General features: G+C 49.2%; 1 protein-coding gene across 16 annotated transcripts in view; it reads left to right on the forward strand.

The window, feature by feature from the left end:
* Window positions 1-25,508, forward strand: part of HOMER2 (homer scaffold protein 2) — a 141,691-nt gene that overhangs the window by 104,403 nt on the left and 11,780 nt on the right. For 15 of the 16 annotated variants that reach the window (XM_084968545.1, XM_084968548.1, XM_084968546.1 and 12 more), the window contains 2 exons: window positions 9,392-9,523; window positions 25,020-25,112. In XM_084968545.1, coding sequence (XP_084824671.1) covers window positions 9,422-9,523; window positions 25,020-25,112 — 195 coding nt within the window. In that variant the 5' untranslated portion in view covers window positions 9,392-9,421. The remainder of the gene's footprint in view (window positions 1-9,391; window positions 9,524-25,019; window positions 25,113-25,508) is intronic. The other variant, XM_021098884.2, reaches the window with a different exon arrangement.

Raw genomic sequence — 25,508 nt, forward strand, 5'->3', positions numbered from 1 at the left:
GGGTTAGGGATCCAGCGTTGCTGTGAGCTGTGGCATCTAAGTTACAGATTCAGCTCGGACCCTGTGTTGCTGTGGCTGTGGTGCAGGCTGGCAGCTGTAGTTCTGATTTGACGCCTAGTCTGGGAACCTCCATAGGCTGCGGGTGCAGCCCTAAAACGACAAAAAAAAAAAAAAAAAGTGGGAATTGGACCTTAGGCTGTGGGGTGCTGCTGGAATCCAGAGATGGAGCTGAGGATCTCTGGCCACCCCTCCTATGGCACCAGGCCACTTGGTGTTCCAGGAGCTCCCCCAGAGGTCCCGCCTTGCCAGCAGGGCACAGGAACAGGGCCTTGTTCTGCAGAAGGGAACGTCCTGTGATGGAGCAGAAGGCCCAGGGGAGTGGGGAGGTAGAGAGGGGCCTTAGTCATTTAGTTACTGTGGCTGGCGCTTGAGGCTGAGGGCGGGGGCAGGTGTCCTGCTCTGAGAACTGGAGCGCAGAATACCAGGCAGTGGTCCCAAGGCCATCTCAGTCCTGCTGGACCTTTCCGCCAGCTGGTGAGCAGCAACGTGCAAACCAGCAGGCCAGGTCCAGGTCAGATCCTGTGCCTCTGTCTGCTTTGCAGGTTGGGTGGGACATGGAGAAGGACCCCAGGACAATGACTTCCCCAGGGTGGTAGTAGCTGTTGCCACCCCCTGATCTCATGCACCTCCCCCCCACCCCCCACACTGAGTTCCTCATCTCTCCAGCCCCAGCTGCTAGGGCCCGGGGCAGGGTGCAGTGTGCTGGGCTGATGCCAAAGCCGCCCTGTTGCAGGCCTCTTGCCCCTTCACCCCACCCCTGCCTCCCATCGTTGTGTGCCACCTAAAAATCTTGTTTTAGGCCCTTGAGCCCAATGTTATCTGATGCTTTTAGCCTTTGGAGCCATGTCTTGGCCCATGGGCTGCACCTCTGACCTTGAGCAACTCTGGGTCCTGCCTCTTTCTCTTGGTCTGGCCACATCAAGTGCACGACCTTGAGCTTCTGCTTGGTGCTTCTGAGCTAGCTGTTCCTCCCAAGGCAGGAGGCTGTTACAGCCTGGAAGGTGAAGTCTGCTCCTCCCTTCCCAAATGGAGGAGTGGATGTGCTTCAGAACAAGTTGCCGGCGTGGAAGGGATTCGGAGGTGGTTGCAAGCAAAGGCCAATAGCAGACTCAGCCGCCGAGTCAACCAGGGGCAGCCGGCAGAGCCCAGGCTCCCGTGAAGGGGGAGGAAGCTTTAGCAGCTGTCATTCCACACCCAGCGCAGCGAGGTCCTCTGCCCTGTCCAAGCCCTGCCATCATGCTTTCCTGGGAGCAAGGGTGCAGGCAAGCCCTCTCCTGCCCTCAGGAGCCATCAGCGCTGCTCATCGTAGGGAAAATCTGTGCTCAGACCTTTTGTTCAGTCTTCCTGAAACACGCAGGCATTTCCTTCTTCTCTGGGAAAGTATTTCACATGTCAGTCCCAGCCCCTGCTAAAGACACAGTGGGTAGGAATGCTGTGGTGCGTAGCTCCAGCACTGCCTGGGGGTTCCTTGCAGCCATTTCTGTGTGCATGTGGCTACTAGGAGACTGTGCCCTTTGAGGACTGGGGACTGGGCTCATCTTTGGTGTCCCAGCACCAAGCCAGGGTAGGCGGCACCACAGACGCCGGGGCAGGGGTAGGGAAGGAGTGAGTGATGTGTTCAGGCCTGTAGTAGGTATGCCAGGTCCACAGAAGGACAAGGGTGGAGTCCTTACCACGAGGGCACCAGGACAGAAACCTCAGAAAGTCACCCAGGGTCGACCCCGCTCACAGACAGATGGCAGCCACACGAGGGACCCTCCCACCTCCCAGCTTCCCGGAGCCCTGATGTGAACCAGCATATCACTGACAGCCGCAGCCAACTGCCGTGTGATTGATGGCGAGTCTGGGGGCAGGGCAGCCCTTTCCCCTACACAGGCACTCCATTTCCAGAGCATTTGTTAATTGAGCCATCGCAGCACTGGATGTCATCGCGCTCTTGGCACTCTTCACAGGCCATGTTCATCACTGCCGTCCTTGGGAGAAGTGGCCCTCGCCTGTGGACGAGACCTGCCTGGAGCAGGTGTTTCTCCCCGGCGCTCTGGATGGCTCTCCTGCCCTTGGTGCTCAGTTATTTATAGGATCACAGGAACCTATATTGGGCGAGACCTTCGAGACCATGTATTCTACAAATATTTAGCAGCACCCACTGGGTACTGCCTGCCTCCGATGATTCGGAGGATGGAAGCCTCTGAAACCCTGACGTGCGTGCCCTTTGCTTCTGGGAATGTGAGCTTGCTCTCAAGAACACGGTCAGGGGTCCCTCCGCCCCAGCGTCAGAGTTTCCTCTTTGGGAGCAATACAGAGCACCTTCTGTGCAGGGAGAAAACACTTGGAAGGTTCTCAGCACATAGTAGGCTCCCTTTTTTTCCTTCCCTGACTGTGGTATTAAAAAAAAAAAAAGAGACTAAATGCATCTATTAATACCTACTCTGGAAGCAGGCAACAAGTCTTTTTAATTGCTGTTAACTCATTCCCAGCCTCTTTTGTAGAAAACTTCCAAGTTTTTCCAACTTCTATCTCCCTGGATTTGGGAAAATTTGCCTTGAAGAGGCATCTGGGGGGCCTGTCTCTGGATAGGCAGGTTTCTCTCACGTCCAGGGCCAGACTGGAGCCTGCAGAAGATTATTAGCTTTTTGCTTCTTCCAAATACCTCTTGATTGCATATGTTTTGTGCATTTTTAAAAAACTTGGTCCCAGTGATCTGCAGGAACTGAGTCTTTTACTAGAGAGTATTTTTTCTCTGCACAAAAATCTCAGAATTTACAAAAAAGAGGAAGGGGATGGGAAGCCCATATTAAAATTTGGGCTTTCAAGCAGCCGCTTCGCCCTTTTGGACTTGACTTTCTCTTTCTTTCTTTCTTTCTTTCTCTCTTTCTTTCTCTCTCCCTCTCTCTCCCTCTTTCTCCCTCTCCCTCTCCTTTCGGGCCGCACCTGCAGCATATGGAAGTTCCCAGGCTAGGGGTCGAATCCAAGCTACAGCTGATGGCCTACACCACAGCCACAGCAATTCGGGATCTGAGGTGCGTCTGTGATCTACTCTGCAGCTCACAGCAACACTGGATCCTTAACCCACTGAGCGAGGGCAGAGATCGAACCTGCATCCTCATGGATGCTAGTCGGATTCGTTACCGCTGAGCCACAGCAGGAACTCCTGGGTTTCACTTTCTGAAGACACTCCCCCCCGCCACTCCCCCCCCCCCCCAGCTGTCCCCTGTCCCCAGGGAGGCACCACTTGTGGTCCTGCTGAGTCAGTCTGCCACATTTAGCCCCCACCCATGCCCTCTCCCCACTCCAGGACCTCAGTCTTCCTTGTTCCTCCTGACTGGCTGACCGCCTCCTTGCATTTCTGCATCCCTTCTCTGGCCCTTCTTGGGGCCGCCTAAAGTCATCTCCTACCCAGGCCTCTTCTCTTGAACATCTGTCCCCTCCTGCTGGGTGACATCCTCCACTTCTGTGACCCCAGGGTCTGCTGAGCACCCCCCTCCCCAGAGGCCAGAGCCCACAGGTGCAGCCCCTCCCCCCACCCTCAGCACAGGTTTCTGGCGTCGCCAGGCTCAGGGCACCACCTTCTCTTTCTTAAGCTTCTGCTCGCCCTGCGGATGAGTCTCCCTGATAGCTTCGTTGTAGTCGTATGTGCTTTATGTTTAACTGTTTACCTGTGCCGTTTCATGTCTGATAATAAAGCAGACACTCATGTGCCCACCACCCAGGGGAGGAGGTCTGCCCTCTGCTAGTCCTTCACGAGTCCCTTGCTGGGCCTCTCCTGAATATACACACCTGCCACAAAAGGTTACACTGCTCTTGAAATTTGTATTAAGCATTCCCTTGCTTGTCTTTGTACTTTTGCCACCTGTGTATGTATGTTCCTAAACCAGAGGCTGGCAAACTTTTTCTCTAAAGGGCCTGAGAGTCATTGTCTTCTGAGCTGTACATTCTCTTTCACAGCTATTCAACTCTTGTCTGGTAGCACGAAAACAGCCCGAGACCAGTATTGTACAGCATGGGTGTGGCTCTGTGCCAATGAAACTTGATTTACAAAAACAGGCTGGACTTGACCGGAGGGCTCTAGTTTGTTGGCCCTTGCCCTAAATGTATTATTCAGTTATGCCTGGCTTTGATTCTTTTACATAAATAGAATCACACCAGAGACCCATCCTGGAAGTCTTCTTTTGTGACTTTTTAAACTTTAAGGTTTTGTGGTCATCCATGCTGATACCTATAGCTTTGGCTGTCCAGCTGTGAAAGTCATTTCATTGCATGAGTTATTTTATTATATGAAGAAAGCACAGTTTATCCTTTCTGCTAGTGATGGACATTTATTTTTTACAAACACTGCTACTACAAATATTCTTATATTCTTGTACCTTTCTCCCGGTATACCTGTGCAAAGGTTTCTTCAGATAATATACTTAGGAGTAGAACTACTGGGTGGTAAGGAGTGTGCATTTGAAACTTTATCAGAGAGAGCCACATTGTTTTTTTGTTTTTGTTTTTTTTTGTCTTTTTAGGGCTGTACCCATGGCATATGGAAGTTCTCAGGCAAGGGGTCAAATCAGAGCTCTAACTGCTGACATACACCTCAGCCACAGCAACGCCAGATCCGAGCCGTGTCTGTGACCTACACCACAGCTCATGGCAACACAGAATCCTTAACCCACTGAGCTAGGCCAGGGATCGAACCTGGGTCCCCGTGGATGCTAGTCAGATTCGTTTCCGCTACTCCATGACGGGAACTCCCCACATGGGTTTCCAAAGTTATTTTGCCCTCATTGCTGTGGATCATCACTGCCGCCCCTGGTATTTCCATACGTGTTTCGAATTTGGCGAGTACATAATGGTGATGCAGTCTCCACATTACTGGAGAAATTGTGGCTCAGGTCCATCCAGTTCAACCGACCTCATTCTTTCCAGTCTCCCAAGACAGGGGTCCATGTACCTGCCCAGAACTAAGCCTCCCTGGGGCCCCATCCCTTCACCCCCACCCCTGAGAATGTCCCTCCTGCTCACACAGCTGCACTGGGCACTCACCATAGCAGACTCAGCGGAGACCGGAGGTCTTCTCAGATGTGTCCACTTCCTTTCTGTCCTTCATGCATGCCTGAGGGGGGTGAAGGTCAGCAATGAGCCAGAGCCTCAAAGAAAAACAGAGGCAAGAAGGTGGATTCCAGGTGCAAGAGCAGTTAGCCAGGACTGATTTGGGTACCAAGAGGAACAGACACAGAAGGGACATGTGTCCTTAGCAGCTTCCGTCTGCCCAGCTTCTCGGGGGACTTGGTCTTGGTGGGCTGAGCCGACAGTAGCACAGGGCAGAGTTCCCATGTTACTGGGAAATGAAGGGAGAAGCTCCTGGAAGTGATGGCTTTTTTTTGACAGCTTGGTTGCCCAGCTGTCGGTCTTGCTGCTTTTGAGAAGGTCAGTGCCCTGGATTTCTTGGGAGAACAGCCAGGCAGTCAGTCATCTCACTAATCGTAGAGATGGGTTTACTGTTATGACCTTGAGATTGTGCAGACCAGTGACCTCTGGTGAGTCATGGCGTGAAAAGGACATTGTAGGAGTGGATAATGGCGTTTCTTGCCCCTTTCTTCTCTCTCCTCCCCTTACTTCCTCCCTTCTGGATCTTGAAGGTTCCAGATGTCCCAGAGCCTTTGGTGAATCATTAGGAGGCAGCCAGGGCATTGCCAGGTCTGCAGAGAAGCAGCCTGGGGGGTTGCAGGAGCAGCCGGGGCATCGCCAAGTCTGTAGAGGGGTTGCAGAAGCAGCCCAGGCAAGGGAGCAGGCTTTCTTTGTTCTTCCTCCTGGCTGACCTGCAGCCTGTGGGATCCCATAGGTTGTGTTTGGTAAATGCCCAGGCACCTTGATGCCAGTGGCAGAGTGAGAGGTAGCTGCGTTGAACCAGAATCAAAGCCATCCCCCTGCAGAGCAGGCATGTCAGTAGAGAATGAAGAGGACAGAGGCACTCCCACGGCCAAGTTCTGATGAAGAGGTTCTGCAGGACTGGGAGTTTTTGTTCTGGAAGTGAATAGACCTTTTGCCTGCTCTGGGTCTGGGGGTGGTGAGCACCTCATGCATTTGTATGGGTAGGAGGGCCATTCTGGGCATGGGAGTGAGAAGGTGGGACCTAGGGGATGGAGGGAGGCTTAGTTCGGGGCAGGTGAATGGACCTTTCTCTTGTGAGACAGGAGAACATGAAGGAGGGTGGGTTTGACAGACTGAATTCCAGGCTGGGTGTTCCGACCTACCTTCTACCCGCCACCAACACACATGTGATACGGGAGGGGAGGAGAGATGAGCAGTCACTCTGGAATCACTGCTTAGAGTGAACACGGGGGGATCTGAGGACTGGGGCAATGACTGCAGCTAATTAATCTCAGCTACCCATTTGAAGTTATACTGATAAACTCTATTGGCATGTTGAAGTTTAGTTGTCTTCTTCTTCTTCTTCTTTTTTTTAAAGCCACACCAGTGGCATATATGGAAGTTCCCAGACCAGGGATTGAATCTGAGCCACAGCTGCCACCTACACTGCAGCTAAAGCAACGCTGGATCAAGTGATCCACTCTGATCCAGCTCCCTCAGCCTGCCTTGGTTCCACTGTATTGGTCCTGCCTGGGGCTCTATCAGACCCCAGCCACCCTTCCAGGTCCCAGAAGCCTCCCTCTGTACTTCCCTCTGGTTTAGATCTGCATTTTCCATACCTCACGCCCCCATTTCTTGATAGTGTCTGGTGAGATCGGGCAGAACTCTCTACTCTTGCATTCAGTTATCTGAATAACTGCATTATTATTATTATTATTATCATCATTATTATTATTTGGTCTTTTGTCTTTTTAGGGCCGCACCCACGGCATATGGATGTTCCCAGGCTAGGGGGCCAATCAGAGCTATAGCTGCCGGCCTCCGCCACAGCCACAGCAACACAGGATCTGAACTGTGTCTGTGACCTACACCACAGCTCCTGGCCATGCTGGATCCTTAACCTACTGAGCGAGGCTGGGGATCGAACCCTCAACCTCATGGTTCCTAGTTGGATTCCTTTCTGCTGCACCACAACGGGAACTCCTGAATAACTGAATTATTATTAATTTTGATAACGTGTCTTTATTCACATGGACTTGGGTATCAGAGGAGCTCACCCGGGGCCGAAAAATCAGCCTGGCGTGCGGTGAGAGCATTAGCATTTCATAGCTAGGGCGGGAACAGGAGTCATCCAGTGTAACATGGGAAGCACGTCATAAAGAAGTTCAGAACACAGAGATTTGAGTCAGACAACCTGGATTTTATCTCTAGGCTCTGCCACCGGCCAGCTCAATTTCTTCTATGAAATGAAGGCAGTAGTCATACTTCACAGGTTTTTGGGTTTTTTTTTAATTTTTTTTTAGTGGCATATGGAGGTTCCCAGGTTAGGGGTCTAATGGAGCTGCCAGTCTATGCCACAGCCACAGCAATGCCAGATCCAAGCCATGTCTGTGACCTACACCACAGCTCATGGCAACGCCGGATCCTTAACCCACTGAGCAAGGCCAGGAATCGAACCCGTAACTTTATGGTTCCTGGTTGGATTTGTTTCTCCTGCGCCATGATGGGAACTCCCTCATAGGTTTGTTATGAGGTTTCTGTGAACTGATATAAGTGGTTTTTTAGTCTTTGGTAATTTAGTATTTATTTTTTTATTTTTTTAGGGCCGCACCCGCAGCATATGCAAGTTCCCAGATTGGGGGTCGAGTTGGAGCCACAGCCACTCGCCTACACCACAGCCACAGCAACACCAGATCTGAGCCTCGTCTGCGACCCACGCCAACAGCTCACAACAGCGCCAGATCCCCAACCCACTAAGCAAGGCCAGGGACTGAACCCACGTCCCCGTGGATGCTAGTGAGGCTCGTTCTGCTGAGCCACAGCAGGAACTCCCAGTAATTTAGTATTTAGTGTTCAGGCTTCCAGCAATTTCTGCCGAGTGAACCTAGTGTTGATACTTTATAACACTTTTCAATTGTGTAGTGACTACTTACTTACAGGTCTCTGCCCTCTTCCTGACTGTCTGCACCATGAAGACCAGAAATCTTGACTCCTTCATCTTTGTGTCTTTGATTAGCAGAATGCCAGGCATATAGGGAATGTTCAGTAAATGTTTGTTGAATGAATGAATGCACCATGTGCTGGGCATCATCCATGTATCCCTCCAGATTCATTCTCTGCTCCTCCTCACCCTCCTCTGGTCCCTGAGAGGCTGACCTATAGATGACGTCAGTGGGCTCGTGAGACCTCTGCCTTCTGGTTGGGTTTGGCCAATGGCAGGAGACCAGAGGGACAGAGGGTGAGGGCATTTGTTCTGCTGGCTGCCCCTCCTATGAGGTCACCATGTGCTGGTGTGTCCCTCCATAGAAGTTCCCTTTTCTCGTTAAGGCAGCCTGTACTCTAGAGCCCTCTCCTCCCACGTCCCACAGCCTCTTGTCCCCTCATCCTCTAAAGCCGAGGTGTGGTGGCAGCAGCTAGCACCAGGTCCCTGCATTGTCCCTTACAGGGTCCCTGCGCTCAGCTCACACCTGCCTGATTAGTCTGTTTGTAAATGGACCTCCACCAGGTATCCCACTTGGAGTGTACCTTTTCTTTCCTCTGGGGAAGCAGCAAGCCCCCCTTGCTCATGGAGATTTTAAATGGTCTGAGCTGGAGTTCCCATTGTGGCACAGCAGAAACAAATCCAGCTAGGAACCATGGGGTTTCGGGTTCGATTCCTTGGCATCACTCAGTGGGATAAGGATCCGGTGTTGCCGTGAGCTGTGTAGGTCCAGACACGGCTCAGATCTGGTGTTACTGTGGCTCTGGTGTAGGCCCGTGGCTACAGCTCTGATGGGACCCCTTGCCTGGGAACCTCCATATGCCACAGGAGTGGCCCTAAAAAGGACAAAAGACAAATGAATGAATGAGTGAATGAATGGTCTGAGCTGGACACTGGGGCTCCAGGTACTTAAAAAGGTGTGCAGCGCGTTTCTTCAGAGGATGTATGACGTGACCGGCCGTTAAGGACAATTGGATGTGCGGCAGCTTTGGGGAAATAAATAGCAGTTTTGGAAACTATTCTCTGCTTGGGAGAGGCTTTCTCCCACTGATAACTGGTGAGATCCTATTTTAGGCTGGCTGGCTGTTTTTAAGTCTCTGAAATTGCCCCTTTTCATGGTTGCATGTATGACTCAGCGTGGGATGAGCCGGAAGAGGAAGCACGCCAGGCCAGCTAGAACGGCGGTGGGGATGCAGGCTCTCTTTACTAGCCAGGAGTTACTTTGGTGTCTAATTCAGTGTTTGAATGTCTGCTCTTTGGGCTGTTTGGCCGCAGGTGATCATCAACAGCACGATCACACCCAATATGACTTTCACCAAAACGTCGCAGAAGTTTGGGCAGTGGGCCGACAGCAGGGCCAACACGGTGTTTGGTTTGGGGTTCTCCTCGGAGCAGCAGCTGACAAAGGTAACGTGGTCCTTCCCACATTGTATGGTGAGGCGCGCGCCCCATGCTCCCCTCCTTCGGTACCTGCCCGCCGAGGGGCCACGCGCTGCCGTGGGTGTACAGATTCCTCTCGATCCTTCAGTTTCTCGCCTTCTGGCACGGCAGGGCTGCCAGACCAGTGGACCTTTTAGAAATACCAGGTGGCTTGAAAATGGAGCTGTTGTTTGGAGAAGGAAAACATCTCGAATAATGCTGCTCAGAGCCTGAGGGCACAGCCTCTCGACGTGGCTTTGCCGGTGCTCCTTCCCCAGGGGACCACCCTGTTCCTTGGGCCCCACGTGTCTCTGACGGCCATCAATGTTGGTGACTGTCTGGGTGGAGCCCTCAGAGAGGGGGCGTAAGGTGATGCTCAGTAGGAGTTTAAAGAGGGGTCTGTTCCCCCTTTCCAGCATTCATGCAGGCGGGGCTTGGGGGGTTCTCCGACCCCAGCTGGATGTCCTGCAACTCAGTTCTGATCTGCTTGGAGGTGGCATCAGATCCTGCAGGGGAAGAGTTCAGATCCTCCCCACTTCCAAGGCAATCGCAAGCCCGGGGGTCCCCTGTGCTTCTGACCCACCAGATGCAGATCAGACATTCCAATGACTCCCCTCTGAACAGTCAGTTAATTTGCTATTTACAGCTGTTTACAGAACTCAGAGAAACATTTTACTTATTAGACCACCAGTGTATTATAAAAGGGTACGTACAGTGCAGGAACAGCCGTATGGGCAGAGTGTGGGAAAAGGATGGAGCTTCGTGTCCTCTCTGAGTCTCTCACTCTCCCCAAATCTCTACATGTTCATCAACCTGGAGGCTCTCCAAACCCCATGCTTTGGGGGTTTTAGGGAGGTGTTATTGGTGAGGCATGGTTGATTAATCCACGCCCACTCTCCTCCCCAGGGGGACTGGAAGTTCCAGCCCTCTCATCATGATTGGTTCCCCTGGCAACCAGCCCCCATCCTTGGTCTTTTCCAAGTCACCTCATGGACGTAAACCCATTTTTTGATGGAAAGGGGCTTGTTATGACTAACAGGACACCCATTTCATCTTTATGGCTCTGAACTCAGAACTGAGGACAGGAGACCCAATATTATGATAAAAGATGCTCCCTTCACTCTCATCACTCAGGAGCTGTGAGCCAGGAAGCATGGAAGAAGACCAGGTATATATGTCTTTTTGTTTGTTTGTTTGTTTGTTTAGGGCCACACCTGAGGCACATGGAAGTTCCTAGGCTAAGGGTGGAATCGGAGCGCAGCTGCCAGCCTACACCACAGCCACAGCAACGCGGGATCTGAGCTGCATCTGGAGCCTACACTGCAGCTTGCAGCAACACCAGCTCCTTAACCCACTGAACAAGGCCAGGGATCGAACCTGCATCCTCAGAGACACTTGTTGGGTTCTTAACCTGCTGAGCTACAATAGAAACTCTTTATTTCTTACATGTCACACTATTACAGGTTCTCAACCTGGAGTCCCCACAACCCTTAAAATGTTACACAGTGTTTTGTGTGCATGTTGCCTTTTTTCTAGGGAGAGGACTCATAGCTTTGCTTTGATTCTTAAAGGCACTGGGGATGCCCTCTATGGATGGATAGAAAAGTGTTGAGAAGGAGAGTGACCACAGACTTGGAGAAGCCCAGGGACGGAGAGGTCAAACTGACCCCTCTGAGAGGCCTCACACAGCTGACTGAGGAGCCAGAAGCTTGTTTTAGGAGAATAGGTTTCCTTTTGGGATGATGGAGAGCCCTCTGTAGGTATTGAGAATGTACTGGGTACAAGCAAGACTGGCTAGTTTATGCGACACAAGAACTCGTGGGGGAGTTCCCCCACACGGCTCAGTGGAAGCGATCCCGACTAGTGTCCATGAGGATGTGGGTTCGATCCCTGGTCTTGCAGTGGGTTAAGACTCCAGCATTGCCATGAGCTGTGGTGCAGGTCGAAGATATGGCTCAGATCCTGCATTGTTGTGCCTGTGGTGGAGGCCAGCAGCTGCAGCTCCAATTGGAGCCCTAGCCTGGGAACTTCCATATGCTGCAGGTGTGGCCCTAAAAAAGCAAGCAAACAAACAACAACAACAACAAAAAACTTATTGGAAGAATATCAGAATGTCTCAGGGAATCCAAGTGGGAGTTGAAAATCCAGGCCTTGGGAAGAGCTGCAGCCAGGTTGGTTTTGGGAAGCTCGGCTAAGGGAGCTGTTTTTTGACCATTCCCTTGAGTGTCCGACCGACTGCTGGGCCGGTGTGTATTGAGCTCCTGCTGTGCCGGGCCCCGAGGATGCAGAGACGCGGTCCCGTCCCTGGAGGGCCTTACAGAGCTCCACATGCCTGGGAGGTGGACAGAGCTGCCCAGTACAGACTTGGTTGCTTGGGTTCCCTGGGTGCACTGAGGACAAGGTTCCCAGAGGGAGATGGAGGCAGGTGGCTGCCGTGGCAGGGACTTGCTTAATGTACCTTTCATTTGTCCAGAGTGTGTGCACCTGGGTGTGTGCACCAGTACACACACACACTCTCTCTCTCTCACACACGCACACCCCTATTTCTAAGGAGGCCTCCCACCCACAGACCCAGCCAACCTGCACCAGCCACAAATGAACCCCCCAGTGAAGGGTACCCCACAGACTCTCCTCCTCTGCATCCCCAGGTACTGTGGATGCTGCTCCCTAAAAGCCCAGGGAACCCAAGGTGGCCTGGTGGCCCTCTGCACAGCTTCTTATGCCCCTGCTCATAGAAGCATCCTTTCCTGGGTACGAAATTCCCCAGGTCACCGGGGTTCAGAAGCATGGGGCAGGAGGCAGAAACCTTAAGGGCAGTTCACTAGGTATGAGCATGAGAGACGACCTCTCCAGCCCTGGTCCCTCAGTCCCTGGACTGTGGCTCTGAGGAGAAGCGTCACATCCCACAGGTCCGAAAGATGCAGTGTGCCAGCAGGCAGCCCAGCAGAGCTCTGGAAGGCCTGCTGCTGAGGTCCCTGGGAGGACTGGGAATCCTGTGGCAACTAGACCCTTGCTTCGTCTCCTTTGCAGAGAGGTTGGTTGACCTGAGGCAGCACTGTGTGGTACGGAAGGCCTTAGTAAGCCTGTGGCTTGTGGGCCCAGGGGGCCTGACGATCCACGGCGCATGTCTGGTCTGCTGAGAGTAAATCACTGTGCTCTGGGAGAAGGGCCCGGTGTAAACAGATTTCCACCGGGGAGCTGGCGGGTCACTTAAAGGCATGATGCAGAATCAGGGCCCCAGGGTGGGTCACTGTTGGTGGCATTTGACACTCAGCAGGGCCAGAAGTCAGGGTGGCCCTGGGGAACAGGAGGAGGTGTGGCCAAGGCCATGCCACCCTTCTCTCCCTGGCACCAGGGCCAGTGTGTCCATAAGCCTTTTGAGCAAGTGCCCGGCTGCCGGGGGAAAGAAAATGACTGGGTATCCATAGAGCAGCCTTCTTGGCCCTGGTTCTAAGAAGTCTCTTTGCTCAAGGGTGGAGACTTCAGAAAAGCAGTATGTTAGTTGCTGGAGGCTGTTACAGTGAAATACCATAGATGGGTATTGAAACAACAGCCACTCAGAGTTCCCACTGTGGTGCAGTGGAAGTGAATCCAACTAGTATCCATGAGGATGCAGGTTCAATGCCTGGCCTCACTCAATGGGTTAAGGATCTGGCATTGCCGCGAGCTGTGGTGTAGGTGGCAGACGAGGCTCAGATCTTTCGTTGCTGTGGCTGTGGTGTAGGCTGGCAGCTGTAGCTCTGATTCGACCCCTAGCCTGGGAACTTCCATATGCCACGGGTGCAGCCCTAAAAAGCACACAGATAATTACATTAATAAACAACAGCCACTCAGAGTTCTGGAGGCTGGAATCAGATCAGGGTGCCAGCATGGTCACATTCAGTTGAAGGCCCTCTTCCAGCTTGCATGTTCCAACTTCTCGTTGTGTCCTCACGTGGCGGAGAGAGGGCACCATTGCTGTCTGGGGTCTGTTTTATAAGAGCACTGTGCCGACGTATGAGGGCTTCCCCCTCAGGACCCAGTCACCTCCCAAAGGCCTCACTTCCCAGTCCATCACATTGAGGGCTGAGATGTCCACATGTGAGTTTGAGGGAGACACAGACTTGCGGTGTCATTTCCGTTTTCAGACTTGCAGTCCATTGCAGGTCTCATGGGGAATGTGCATGTCTCTCGGCTCTGCTTCCATTTGGGCCCATTGTTGTAGCCATTTCCCAGACCTCTTTGTCACTAACCCCTCCAACCCGGTTTCCTCCCAGTCCCCTCCCAGTCCCTCCTGCACAGCTAGGCCCTTAGACATTTCTCCCATGGTTCATCGTGGATCCCAGCTCCAGGCCACCTCCCCCATGCACACCAGACAATGAGATGTTCCAAGTCATGCCACAGGGAGGATTTCCTTCTTCCATTGTTCTCCAGAAAGCAGGAGCACGAGCAAAACCCTGACACTGTATGAGGGAAGCTGCAAACCGTTCTCTCTGAGCAGGGCACCAAGGTTTCTGGGGTGAGTCAGGCTGATAGAGCCTAGCTCTTGGAAAGCCGTGTACTGGCATGCCAGAGTTTCTGGAATTTATCCTATGGCCTGTGAAGGATTTTAAGCCAAGAAAGGAAATGATCAGATTTGCATTTTAGGTTGATTTTTTTTTTCTGGCATCAAGACAGATTAGCTTGTTTCAGTCCAGATCAGAGATGATGAGGGCTTGCATAAGAGTTGGAGAGCTTTAAGAAATATTGAGGAGCTAAATTGGCAGAACTTGGTGAGTAGGTGTGGGAGGCAGAGGCTTTGGGGTGGTGATGGATGGATGGTGTGATGCCATTTGCTGAAATGAGGAAGAGGTGCTGTGAGGACCAGAGAGAATTTCGGTAAAGTGGAATCAAGTGTGATGGTGATTTGTTGAAAGAAGAATTCACCAGAATCTCTGAAGGGGCTGGTAGGGATTGCAGGTATTTTTCCCTCTGAAAAAGTGCCCGGTGGGGAGAAGAAGGGTGATGGGATCAGGGCCCCCTCTGCCAAGTGTCCCACGTCCAGACTGAAAGGGCTGGCAGCCTCGGAAGGGCGAGGTAGGGGCGTTCTGTCAGAGACAGGGTCCTCGCCCGGACCCCATCCGTGGCTGGCGTTCTTCGTGGAAGCGCTGGATGGTTTGAGGGTTACTCTCAGCTGCCTGGAACAATTGCTTCGGTCTTTGGAGGAGCCAGAGAAGGTGGGAAGGATGCCGGGGGAATGTTGCACAGAAAAGAATTGGAAGAAAGGAGAACTCAGAAACAAAAATGAGAACAAGTTGTTGGAGTTCGTCCTCTGTGCCTCTGAGAACTGGAGAAGCCTTGAGCTTTGCACCTGCTTCCATGCGTGGCCGCTTCTCATTTTTCCCAGACGGAAGCAAATGTCCTAGCATGAGGGAGGAGCGCCCGTCTTCCAAGCCACTCGGCCTCCTCCGGCAGCAGTGCTGGAGTCCCACTCTGTGCCTGTAACCTGCCATTGTCACAAAGATGTATCAAATAAGCCCTCAGATGTCTTCTTTGTTCAGAACGTTGCCCATCAATGTCTCCCCTTCTCTTTGAAGGGCACGATTAACCACACACTGATAAATTATACCGTGGAGGGAGGCTAGCAGTCTTGACAAGTGGCAATCAGCCAGCTAAGAGGAACTTGGGCCTAATGGGTTCCCAGGGTGTGTGGCTGAGGGGACAGCTGTGGCTCAGTATTCTGCACAGAGCAACCCCCCCACCACCTGAAAGGGGAATGGGTAATGACACACTATAATGAAGCTACAAAAAGGAGCACCAGGGCAGGTACTTGCATTTCAGAACGCTTTATGCACACGTCTGTTCTTACCCATCAACCCCCCCTCAGAAGGAAAATAGATATCTGGGTCTCTGCTGGTCCCATTATAAGAACCCCTTTACACCCCAATCCAGAAGGTATTACAGGGATAGTTCCTGCTCTTTCTGCAGGCTTTCCAGAACAACAGGAGCTGCATGTTCCCAGAGGTCAGCTGGGACTCTGGACACCCACTGGAAAGGCCATCAGACTCAGCCTCCTCAAGAATGTTAGAAAAGGACTTGCCTGTTTTGACAAAAGGAAGGAGGACCCAGTGGAGGGATGAGCCAGCTGTTAAGGTTCAGATTGTTTCTGGCCTCTGACCTTGAGATGTTTGGCTCCAGCTCACTCATTGCATTCAGAAGGAAACACAGTCTGCCGGGAGGGAGAGTGGCCCAGGATGGAGTTGCTAGTGCCCTGTGCTTGATCTGTCTACACCCTGACCCGTACATGGCATTTGCTTTGACCCATTTCAGTTATTTTGCCCCTAATTCGAATCCCTATCCTTATGCTCATTTCATTAACTCAGTGTAGTTGTAAGAATATTGCCCTGTCTGTTATCTTTCTGATTTAAAAGGCCAATTTTTCTTTCAGTAGGGCATGTGGATCATCCTTTTGATATGGTTTAGTTAGAATGCTTCGGGCTGCAAGTAACAAAGTAACAAAACACTCCAAACAAAACAAAGTAACAACATCACAGTGCTTATTCTTTTCATACAAAAAGGAAGTCCTGAGGCAGGTGGTTGCCAACATTAGTCCCTTGGCTGCATGATGTTGGGTGTAGGGCTCTGTGTGTTCTGAGTGGCCTTTTCCCTCATGGTGATAAGGTGGCTGCACAAGTTCTGTCCATCACATCTGCATTTGTGACAGATTCAAGAGGGAAGAGACAGAAGGGTGGTACTATAACAGGGTCCCTGTAAGCTCCCTTTTTGAGGGGAGGGTTCCATTGTGAATTGTGGGTCCCTAGGCCACCCTCCCACAGGCAGAAAAAAAAAGGCAGGAAGCGGGGAATGCCATGATCAGCTTAGATCAGTTCTCATTCTCTGCCACCTAGGAAATGTTCTGCTCCAGACAAATTTCAGATTCTGTTATGCTAAGGAAGAAGAAGAAATGAATCTTGAAAAAACAAATAGGTGGTATCTGCCGCAGGGTCTTCAATGGCCAAGGCAAAACAGCAACAACAACAACAACAACAACACAGATAAAAGAGAACAGTAATCTTTGATTTTTCCGTCATATGATAATGATTTTTATTTTGATTAAAATTATTATCACACATTTAAAAACTACAAAAAGGATCCTAATAAGTCAAGACATGAGAATTTGGCACATACTTAGAAATCTTTATGGTTTGAATGTCCTTTGATCCCTGGGTTTTATTTATAGGAATCTATTCTAAGGAAATAATTGAAACTTGCGTACAGAGAATTAGCTACAAGAGTTTTCCTCACAGCGTCATCTGTAACAGCAAAAACAAAGCGACAGAAACACCAGCCTAAATGTCCAGCAGTAGAAAATTAGTTAAATATAAACTCCAGTATATCCTTCAGGGTAATATTGGGCTACAATTCAGAGGATGTAATAGAAGATCACATAATTGCATGAAAATATAGTCACATTGTTAATGTCAAAAGTAGCCTTAAAATGAGACGCACAGCGTCATTCTGTTTTTAAAAAGGCATATGTGTAGTGGGTACATATATACAGGTAGAAAAAAAAATCAAACGTTGAGTTCCCGTGGTGGTGCAGCGGTAACAAGTATCCACGAGGATGCAGGTTCGATCCCTGGCCTCGCTCAGGGGTTAGGGATCTGGCGTGGCTGTGGCTGTGGTGTAAGCCAGCAGCTGTAGCTCCTAATGGACCCTAGCCTGGGAACTTCCATATGCTGCGGGTATGGCCCTAAAAAGAAAGAAAGAAAAAGTTGAGGTGGTTAGTACCTAATCTCTGAGTGATGGGTTTAAAACAAATTTGTTTTTCCTAAGCTATACTTACTAAATGGGCAAGTTTATGTGCTTTTTTATACTACGTGGGGAAGAGTAGAAAGCTTAAGTCTTGGAGAGAGGGGATGTTCCACCCAAGGACCATCACCCGGCACGTCTGGGTGAGGAGTGCCTTTCCCCTAACAGGTAGGAGGCTGGGGATCATTCTCCCATCCTCTGCCAGTGTTCCTGGATGGCTTCCAGCTTTTCATCATGGTAGACTCGGCTATGATTAACATCTTTGTATCTAAGGCCATTTTTTTCATCTTCTCAATTATTTTTTGTAGAATAGTTTCCCAGAAGTGCTATCACTAGGGCAGTGGGTGTGAGCATTTTTTATTTGTTTTGCACTTATGCTGTGTATCTCCAAATTGCTTCTCCGTGGGGCTGTACCAGTGCACAGCGCTACCGGGAATACCTTGCTCGCATCAGGTATGAGCATTGTATTTAGCGTTTGCTAATTTAGCAGGCGAAGAATGCTCCCTCATTATTTCGATTTGCCTTCCCAGCAAGGCTGAACAATCTTTTCTATATGTTGCCTATTGTATTTTTTTATTCGTGGGTTTTGCCACTTATCTATTGGGGTTTTCATATTTTCCTTTTCAATTTGTATAAACCCTTTCTGTGCTAAATAATGGCCCTTTTTCTGTTGTTCTAGCCTAGCTGTGGATATTTCCCCCAGGCTGTTGTCTCCCTTATGATTTAGGTGGGTTTTTTTTTTTTTAATATTCAAAAGCTTTAAATTAGGCAGTCAAGTCTGTCACTTTTGTGATTTTCTTTGATTTCTTCCAAGTTTAGAAAATTATCCTCTCACCCCTCATGCAGAAATTTGATGAATGTTCAATTGTTTGCATCCAGATTTTTAAGAAATACCCCTTTAACGAATGCATCCATAATTTATCATGCTACTGGATTGTGGTAAGGAAAATCCATTTCCCCTCAGTTTACTAAAATGATCTCCATCATTATGTTTTGAATGATCTTCCCCATTAATTTATGATTCCTCCTTTGTCGTAGCTAATTTTTATATAAATGGTGGGATCTATTCCCATCATGCATCTACTGACACTACTTCTCTTAAAATGATTATTTATTTACCTAAAATTTATCTGATAGGGCTTATCCTACTTCATTACATTTTAAGCTGAATTTCTTTTCTTTGTGCTTTTTTTTAGGGCCACACATGTAGCATATGGAGGTTCCCAGGCTAGAATTGGAGCTGCAGCTGCTGGCCTACACAACAGCCACAGCAACGCCAGATCCAAGCCACATCTGTGACCTACACCGCAGCTCACTGGATACTTAACCCACTGAGCAGAGGCAAGGATCAAACCCACATCCTCATGAATACTAGTTGGGTTCTTTACTGCCGAGCCACAGTGGGAACTCCATTAAGCTTATTTTCTGGGAAAAAAAAAAAATCCTTGTGATTCTCACCCATGTGAATATAAAACAATCCTCTATAAAACAGAATTCCTCCTTTGAGGACAGGAACCAAGTCTTTCTTAAGTATTTCAGTGTATGCAGCACACTCCCTAACATATAGATAATTAGTTAATATATTTAAATACATGCATTCACCCTTCTGTGGAGCTCGTTTACTAAAGTCCATGGTGTTTTTTGGTTTTTTTTTGCTTTTTAGGGCCATACCTGTGGCATATGGAGGTTCCCAGGCTAGGGGTCGAATCGGAGTTACAGCTGCCGGCCTACACCACAACCACAGCCACACCAGGTCCAAGCTGCATCTGTGGCCTATATCACAGCTCACAGCAACACTGGAACCGTAACCCACTGAGTGGGGCCAGGGATCAAACCCACAACCTCATGGTTCCTAGTTGGATTCGTTTCCCCTGCGCCATGACGGGAACTCCTTAAGTCCATGATTTTAAGTCAAATCAAGGCCAGAGAAGCTGTGCTTCCCTTTGTCGAACCCCTATCATATACCCAGCAAGGCCCCATCTCTCCTCCTCCAACAATCCATGGAGGTTGTAGTATTATCCACATTTTATAGACGATGAAACCAAGGTCCACAGTGGTTCATTTGCCTGCATTTGAAAGGCTGATAAAGGTCAGAGTTGGGCATCTTAGCTAAGGTAGCAGTAAAGCAGGTAAATCATAGGATTCTGTAGTGTCCAGCATGGGTGTCAGATGGCCTGTATTCGGTCCCAGTGTGACCTTGGCCAGTTAGGAACCCATCTATACCCCATTTGTATAGTGACAGTGGTAAGAGGACCCAGGGGTAGCCGTGGGTGCAGGGTAAGACTATATCTTGTCACCACTTATCTTAAACTCATCCCTAGCACTCAAGAATATGTGTTCTGGGGAGTTCCTGTGGCAGCTCATCGGAAACAAATCTGACTAGTATCCATGAGGACACAGGTTCAGTCCCTGGCCTTGCTCAGTAGATTAAGGATCCAGTGTTGCTGTGAGCTATGGTGTAGGTCGCAGACATGGCTCAGTTCTGGCATTGCTGTGGCTGTGGTATAGACCAGCAGCTATAGCTCTGACTCAACCCCTAGCCTAGGAACCTCCATATGTCGTGGGTGCAGCCCTAAAAAGACAAAAAACAAAACAAAAAAGGAATACATGTTCCTTTTTCTCCCCCCTTTTTAGGGTTCTAGGCTGTTATTGTTGATAGGCATACCTCCAAGGTATTGTGGCTTTGATTACAGACCACTGAAATAAAGCAAATATCACAATAAAACAAGTCACACAAATCTTTTTGGCTTCCTAGTGCCTATAAAATTTATGTTTACACCACACTGTAGTCCATTAAGCATGCAACAGCATTATGTCTAAAATAATAATGTACATACCTTAATTTTAAAATACTTTAGGGAGAGTTCCCTTGGTGGCACAGCAGGAATGAATCTGATTAGGGACCATGAGGTTGCAAGTTTGATCCCTGTCCTCGCTCAGTGGGTTAAGGATCCAGTGTTGCCGTGAGCTGTAGTGTAGGTCGAAGACACCACTTGGATCTGGTGTTGCTGTGGCTGTGGTGTAGGCTGGCAGCTATAGCTCCTATTCGACCCTTAGCCTGGGAACCTCCACATGCTGCGGGTGTGGCCCTAAAAAGCAAAAAAACAAAACAAAACAAAAAACAAACAAACAAACAAAAAAAATGTCTTTAGGAGTGACTGTTGTGGCTCAGCAGAAACAAACCCAACTAGTAACATGAGGACTCAGGTTTGATCCCTGGCCTCACTCAGTGGGTTAAAGATCCAGTGTTGCTGTGAGCTGTGGTGCAAGTCGAAGATTCCTGTGGCTGAGGGGTAGGCCAACAGCTGCAGCCTTGATTCAACCCCTAGCCTGGGAACTTCCATGTGCTGCGGGTGTAGCCTTAAAAAGAAAAAAAAAGAAAAGTTTGAAATCTTACAAGAATTACCAAAATGTGGTACAGAGGCATGAAGTGAACAAATGCTGCTGGAGAAATTTTCCAGCCATGACTTGCTCATTGCAGGGTTGCCACAAACCTTTTATTGGTTAAAAAACAAAAACACAGTATCTGTGGAACGCCCTAAAGTGAGGTATGGCTGTGTAATAGCGTTGTTACCCTGAGGTCCTGTAAGGACGCGTGTTTCGTCATATGTGTGACAGGTGCTCACTGCCTGCCTCCTGCCTTGAGAAGGAGGAGAGCTCAGCAGTCAGACCTTGTCTCCAGGCCCCTCACTCCATGTCGGACGCTCTAATCCTCAGGCCTCGTCTTTGCCTTCAGGTTTCCCGTGGCCTGTTTTGGCGTTAAATCTTTTATCGATAATTTTCTTCTAGAGGAACTGAGTACAATTCTCCTTTAAGGTAAAGGGCATCTCTTTGCACATGGAAAATCCAGTCACTAAATATTTAGCACCTGCTGTGGGCAAGACTCTAGGCATTCCTGTTGGCACAAGAGAGTAACTGGTGTGTAGATGATCGTGTGGAGATCAGATCTGGGCTCAGGCTTACTGTTTCCTATGCACGGCACTTTGGGCAAATTTTGACCTAAGACTCCATTTTCTTTTCTTTTCTTTCTTTTTTTCTTTTTTGTCTTTTTAGGGCTGCACTTGCGGCATATGGAGGTTCCCAGGCTAGGGGTCGAATAGGAGCTGTAGCTGCCGGCCTACACCACAGCCACAGCAACACAGGATCCGAGCCGCATCTGTGACCTACACCACAGCTCATGACAACGCCAGATCCTTAACCCACTGAGAGAGGCCAGGGATCAAAACTGCATCTTCGTGATTACTAGTCAGATTCTTTTCTGCCATGCCACAACGGGAACTCCAAAGGCTCCATTTTCTTTTCTGGAAATGATATCCTAAAAATTTCCAGCCTTCAGAGGGTGGTGAGGAGCAAATGAGAAGATGTGTATTCAGAAGCCGTCAAGCTTACCATGTAGATGTGGCCCTGCTGAGGGTCTCGGGGAAGAGGGTGGTGAGTGTGCCCCCCAAGGGCAAAAGTGTGGGACACCTGAAGGGTGATGGGTGTCATGGCAGGTGTCAGAGGACAAAGAGAGAAGGGCCCATTGGAATGGAAGATTTGTGCTCTGGGCTAGGAGTCTCCAAGAGTTGAGCTAAGGGTCATCCCTTGGGGGATGTTCGGGGCCAGGTAGGAGGAGACCCACAGAATAGAGGCCCCAGGCTGCAGCCAGAAGTAGCTTGTTCTGTCCCGTCGTGGTGGAGCTTTATTTATTGACTCATTTCCACTGTCTCCTGCCACCCAACTCTGGGCCTCGTGGGAGGCAAGAACATGCCAGCAGCCAGCTGAGGGCACAGCCCAGCTCACAGTGAAAACACGTGCTCACTGGAGGAGTGAGTGGTGCCCAGACCATGTTTGTCGAATGAAGGAGCATGACTCTGGCTGATGACATTTCTAATCTAGTTGACAAGCGACTTTGAATAAAACCCGTGAGAGACAAAGTCCCTGATAGGGATAAGAAGGATCTGTCAAAACAAAATGAAATGAAACAGTGCTTTTGGTTTGGGAGCCTGGTAAAGGATTGAGATGCTTGTGGGGAGCCCGCCAGCCCCCACCTTCCTGAGCACGGTTCCGGTGGACTCCATGAGCCGGGATGTCTGTTGAGAACCACAAGCATTACTATTTTCTTCCAATCATATTTGGCTTTTAATGAACACTGAGGCACAAAAACTTTCAAGATAATACCTTTTAAAAGTTGCATCTTTTGAAGCAATGAGATGCTGCTGTATAGCCCAGGGAACTATATCTAGTAACTCATGATGGCACGTGATGGAGGATAATGGGAGAAAAAGAATGTGTATGTATATATATGTATGACTGCGTCACTTTGCTGTACAGTGGAAACTGGCAGAACACGGTAAACCAACTATGATGGAAAAAAATAAAAATCAGTAAAAATACATAGGGAATAAAAGCTGCATCTTGTAATATGTTAATAAGCTTTAAAGGCCTCTCATGGTGCCTGCATGAAGTCTCTTCTGGGATAATGTTCATGTTCCAGGTGATGCTTTCTCTAGTTCCTCGGTTGATCCAGTCAGGTACGCTTAGGAATCAAAAAGACGGAGCAGGATACTCCTAGACACAAGACCTCCCCAGGTCCTTAGGTTCAGCCTGTACCTTTTGTTTGGCTGCACCTGCGGTGTATAGAAATTCTCGGGCCAGTTTGAACCCATGCCACAGCAGCGACCTGAGCCGCTGCAGTGACAACGCCAGTACCTTAACCCACTGCATCACAAGGGCACTGCATCAGCCTGCACTTTGCTGTAGTTTTTTTCCCCAAGTAAGTGGCAGTATGCAAATCTGGAACCCAGAGTTCGTTCATTCACTAAACAAACTTAATTGTGCCTGCTTTCTGCTGGGATGGGGGAGGGTGCAAAGAGGAGAAGCATGGACCGTTCTATCACAAAGTTCATGACAGGCCCTTTTAACTTAGGGGGCCTCCGAAAGGGGGAGGGGGGCGTGCCTTGTCCATCCCTGCTGGACCTCATGTGTTTTAAGCAACAGGTAATGTGGTTATTCTCGGAGAGCTCTGGATTGGTTAAGTGAAGCCCTGTGGCTGTGGTTTTATTTACAGACCTGCAGGAGCAAAAGAGGCCAGAACCGCAAAGCTGACCTTTTCTGCTTCCATCGAGTTGCCTGGTTCACCAGCGACGATCACAGGCAGGGTTTCCCAAAGCAGGCCACTGTTGTTGGCACCGTGCAGCACTCTGAGAGTGGCCTGTGCTCAGAAATCAAGTTCTCAGCAAAAGTCACAGAACTGTTGGCAGGCTTGCCACTCACCAGCTTTTTTTTGTTTCTCGGCAGCCACGTTTGGTCTGTCTTGCCGTGCGATGTCAGTGTTAGCGACCACAGAATGGTCTCTGTTCTCAGCTGCCCAAGTTCCTGGCGTGGCTCATTGGAAAGCATCTGACTAGCATCCATGAGGACGCAGGTTTGATCCCTGGCCTCACCCAGTGGGTTAAGGATCCGGCATTACCGTGAGCTGTGGTATAGGTCACAGATGCAGCTCAGATCCTGTATTGCTGTGGCTGTGGTGCAGGCCAGCGGCTACAGCTCCGATTGGATCCCTAGCCTGGGAACCTCCATATGCCGCGGATGTGGCCCTAAAAAGACACTTACCAAAAAGAATCGGTTGCCTTGTCAATGACTCTTAAACAGTGATCGATGTGATTTTCTGGAATTTTAAGGATTTTTTAAAATAGTTTTTAAAGCAGAGAGCACAGTATAATGAACAGCCACATGTTCACATAGATTAAACGGCCAACACTTTGCCCCATTTCTTCATCTGTTTTATTGTTGTGGAGGTACTTTAAAAGAAATCACAGACATCAAGACATTTCACACCTACATACTTCAGTATGTCTAAATAAGGACGTTTTCTAACATAACAACATCATTAGCACTTCTGACAAAATTAATAGCAACTCCTGATGTCATCGAATCCAGTCCATGTTCCCTAGTTGTTGCTCAGAACTCGCCCTTTTTTTCTTTTTAGGGCTGCGCCTGTGGCATATGAAGTTCCCAAGCTAGGGGTCAAATCGAAGCTGCAGCTGCCGGCCTGCACCACAACCACAGCATGTGGGATCCGAGCGGCGTCTTCGACCTACACCACAGCTCATGGCAACACCGGATTCTTAAACTCACTGAGCAGGGCCAGGGATCGAACCCGCATCCTCATAGGTACTAGTCAAGCTCATTACTGCTGAGCTGCAACGGGAACTTGCCAGAACTCTTATTTAATTGGTCTGTTCAAAACAGGATCCAGTCCTAGGCTAGACATTGCATTTCGCTGTTTTATATCTTAGGCTTTTAAAATCTAGGACAGTTTCTTCACCACCACTTTCTAGATGTTTTTGTTTTTCATGACATTGGCTTGTAAGAGTTCTTGGATCTTTTAATAGGGATTGTGAAGTTTTTCCTTCTGTGCTATAAGTGAATTTCTTTTGTTGCATTTGTATTCGGTACTGTTAATCAGAAGTATGTGTTTTTAATATTTCACCATCAAATCCAGCTTCAGTGTTTGAGAAATTCGTTCAGATCTAACCTGGGCCAATAGTGGGGTTTCTTTTTGGAAAAGGATTCCTTATAGTTATTTCGTTTTCATCTCAAATAAAGTCCTTCTTCTGGATTTATACAGAATTTATTGTCTTAAAACAAATGCAGAATAATAATAGTGGGTTCTGAGAATCAGCCAAGTATAGTGGTAAGGAAATCTCTAATAACTCTTCTTCATGTTCAGTTTGCAGAGAAATTCCTGGAGGTGAAAGAAGCTGCCAAACTAGCCAGAGACAAATCCCAGGAGAAAATCGAGACCTCAAGTAATCATTCCCAGGTAAGTCATTTTGCCTGTAAAATAAATGAGTGTGACCCGTGATTGAGCCTCTTTGTTCCCTGTTACTTTTGACAGAAGTAAGACATTTTCACAGTAGGGCATTTTGAAGGCTTTTTCAACGATTAGCCTGCTTGCAGTGAGATGAATGTGACATGTTTTTATGAGACTCTTGAATTTTTCAGGATGTGGTGATGTGTGTTGGATGGAAAACATTTGATGAGATGCGAGTTAATGCAGGTCCCTGGGCTGGGATGTTCTCTGGCCACTGTTTAAATCCCAGTGCCAGGGTAACGTGTTTTCTTTCTGTGTCGGGTGGTGAAGTCTGCAGGAAGGATGCTCATGGACAAACGCGGGCACCTGTGCCCATGATGGGAAACTTGATCAACGTCGGCGAGT

The sequence above is a fragment of the Sus scrofa genome, chromosome 7 (genome assembly GCF_054392235.1).
Source record: "Sus scrofa isolate SSC_HxYL_T2T_F1_AM1 chromosome 7, Sscrofa_HxYL_maternal_Yorkshire_Landrace_v2.0, whole genome shotgun sequence".
NCBI classification, from domain to species: Eukaryota; Metazoa; Chordata; class Mammalia; order Artiodactyla; family Suidae; genus Sus; species Sus scrofa.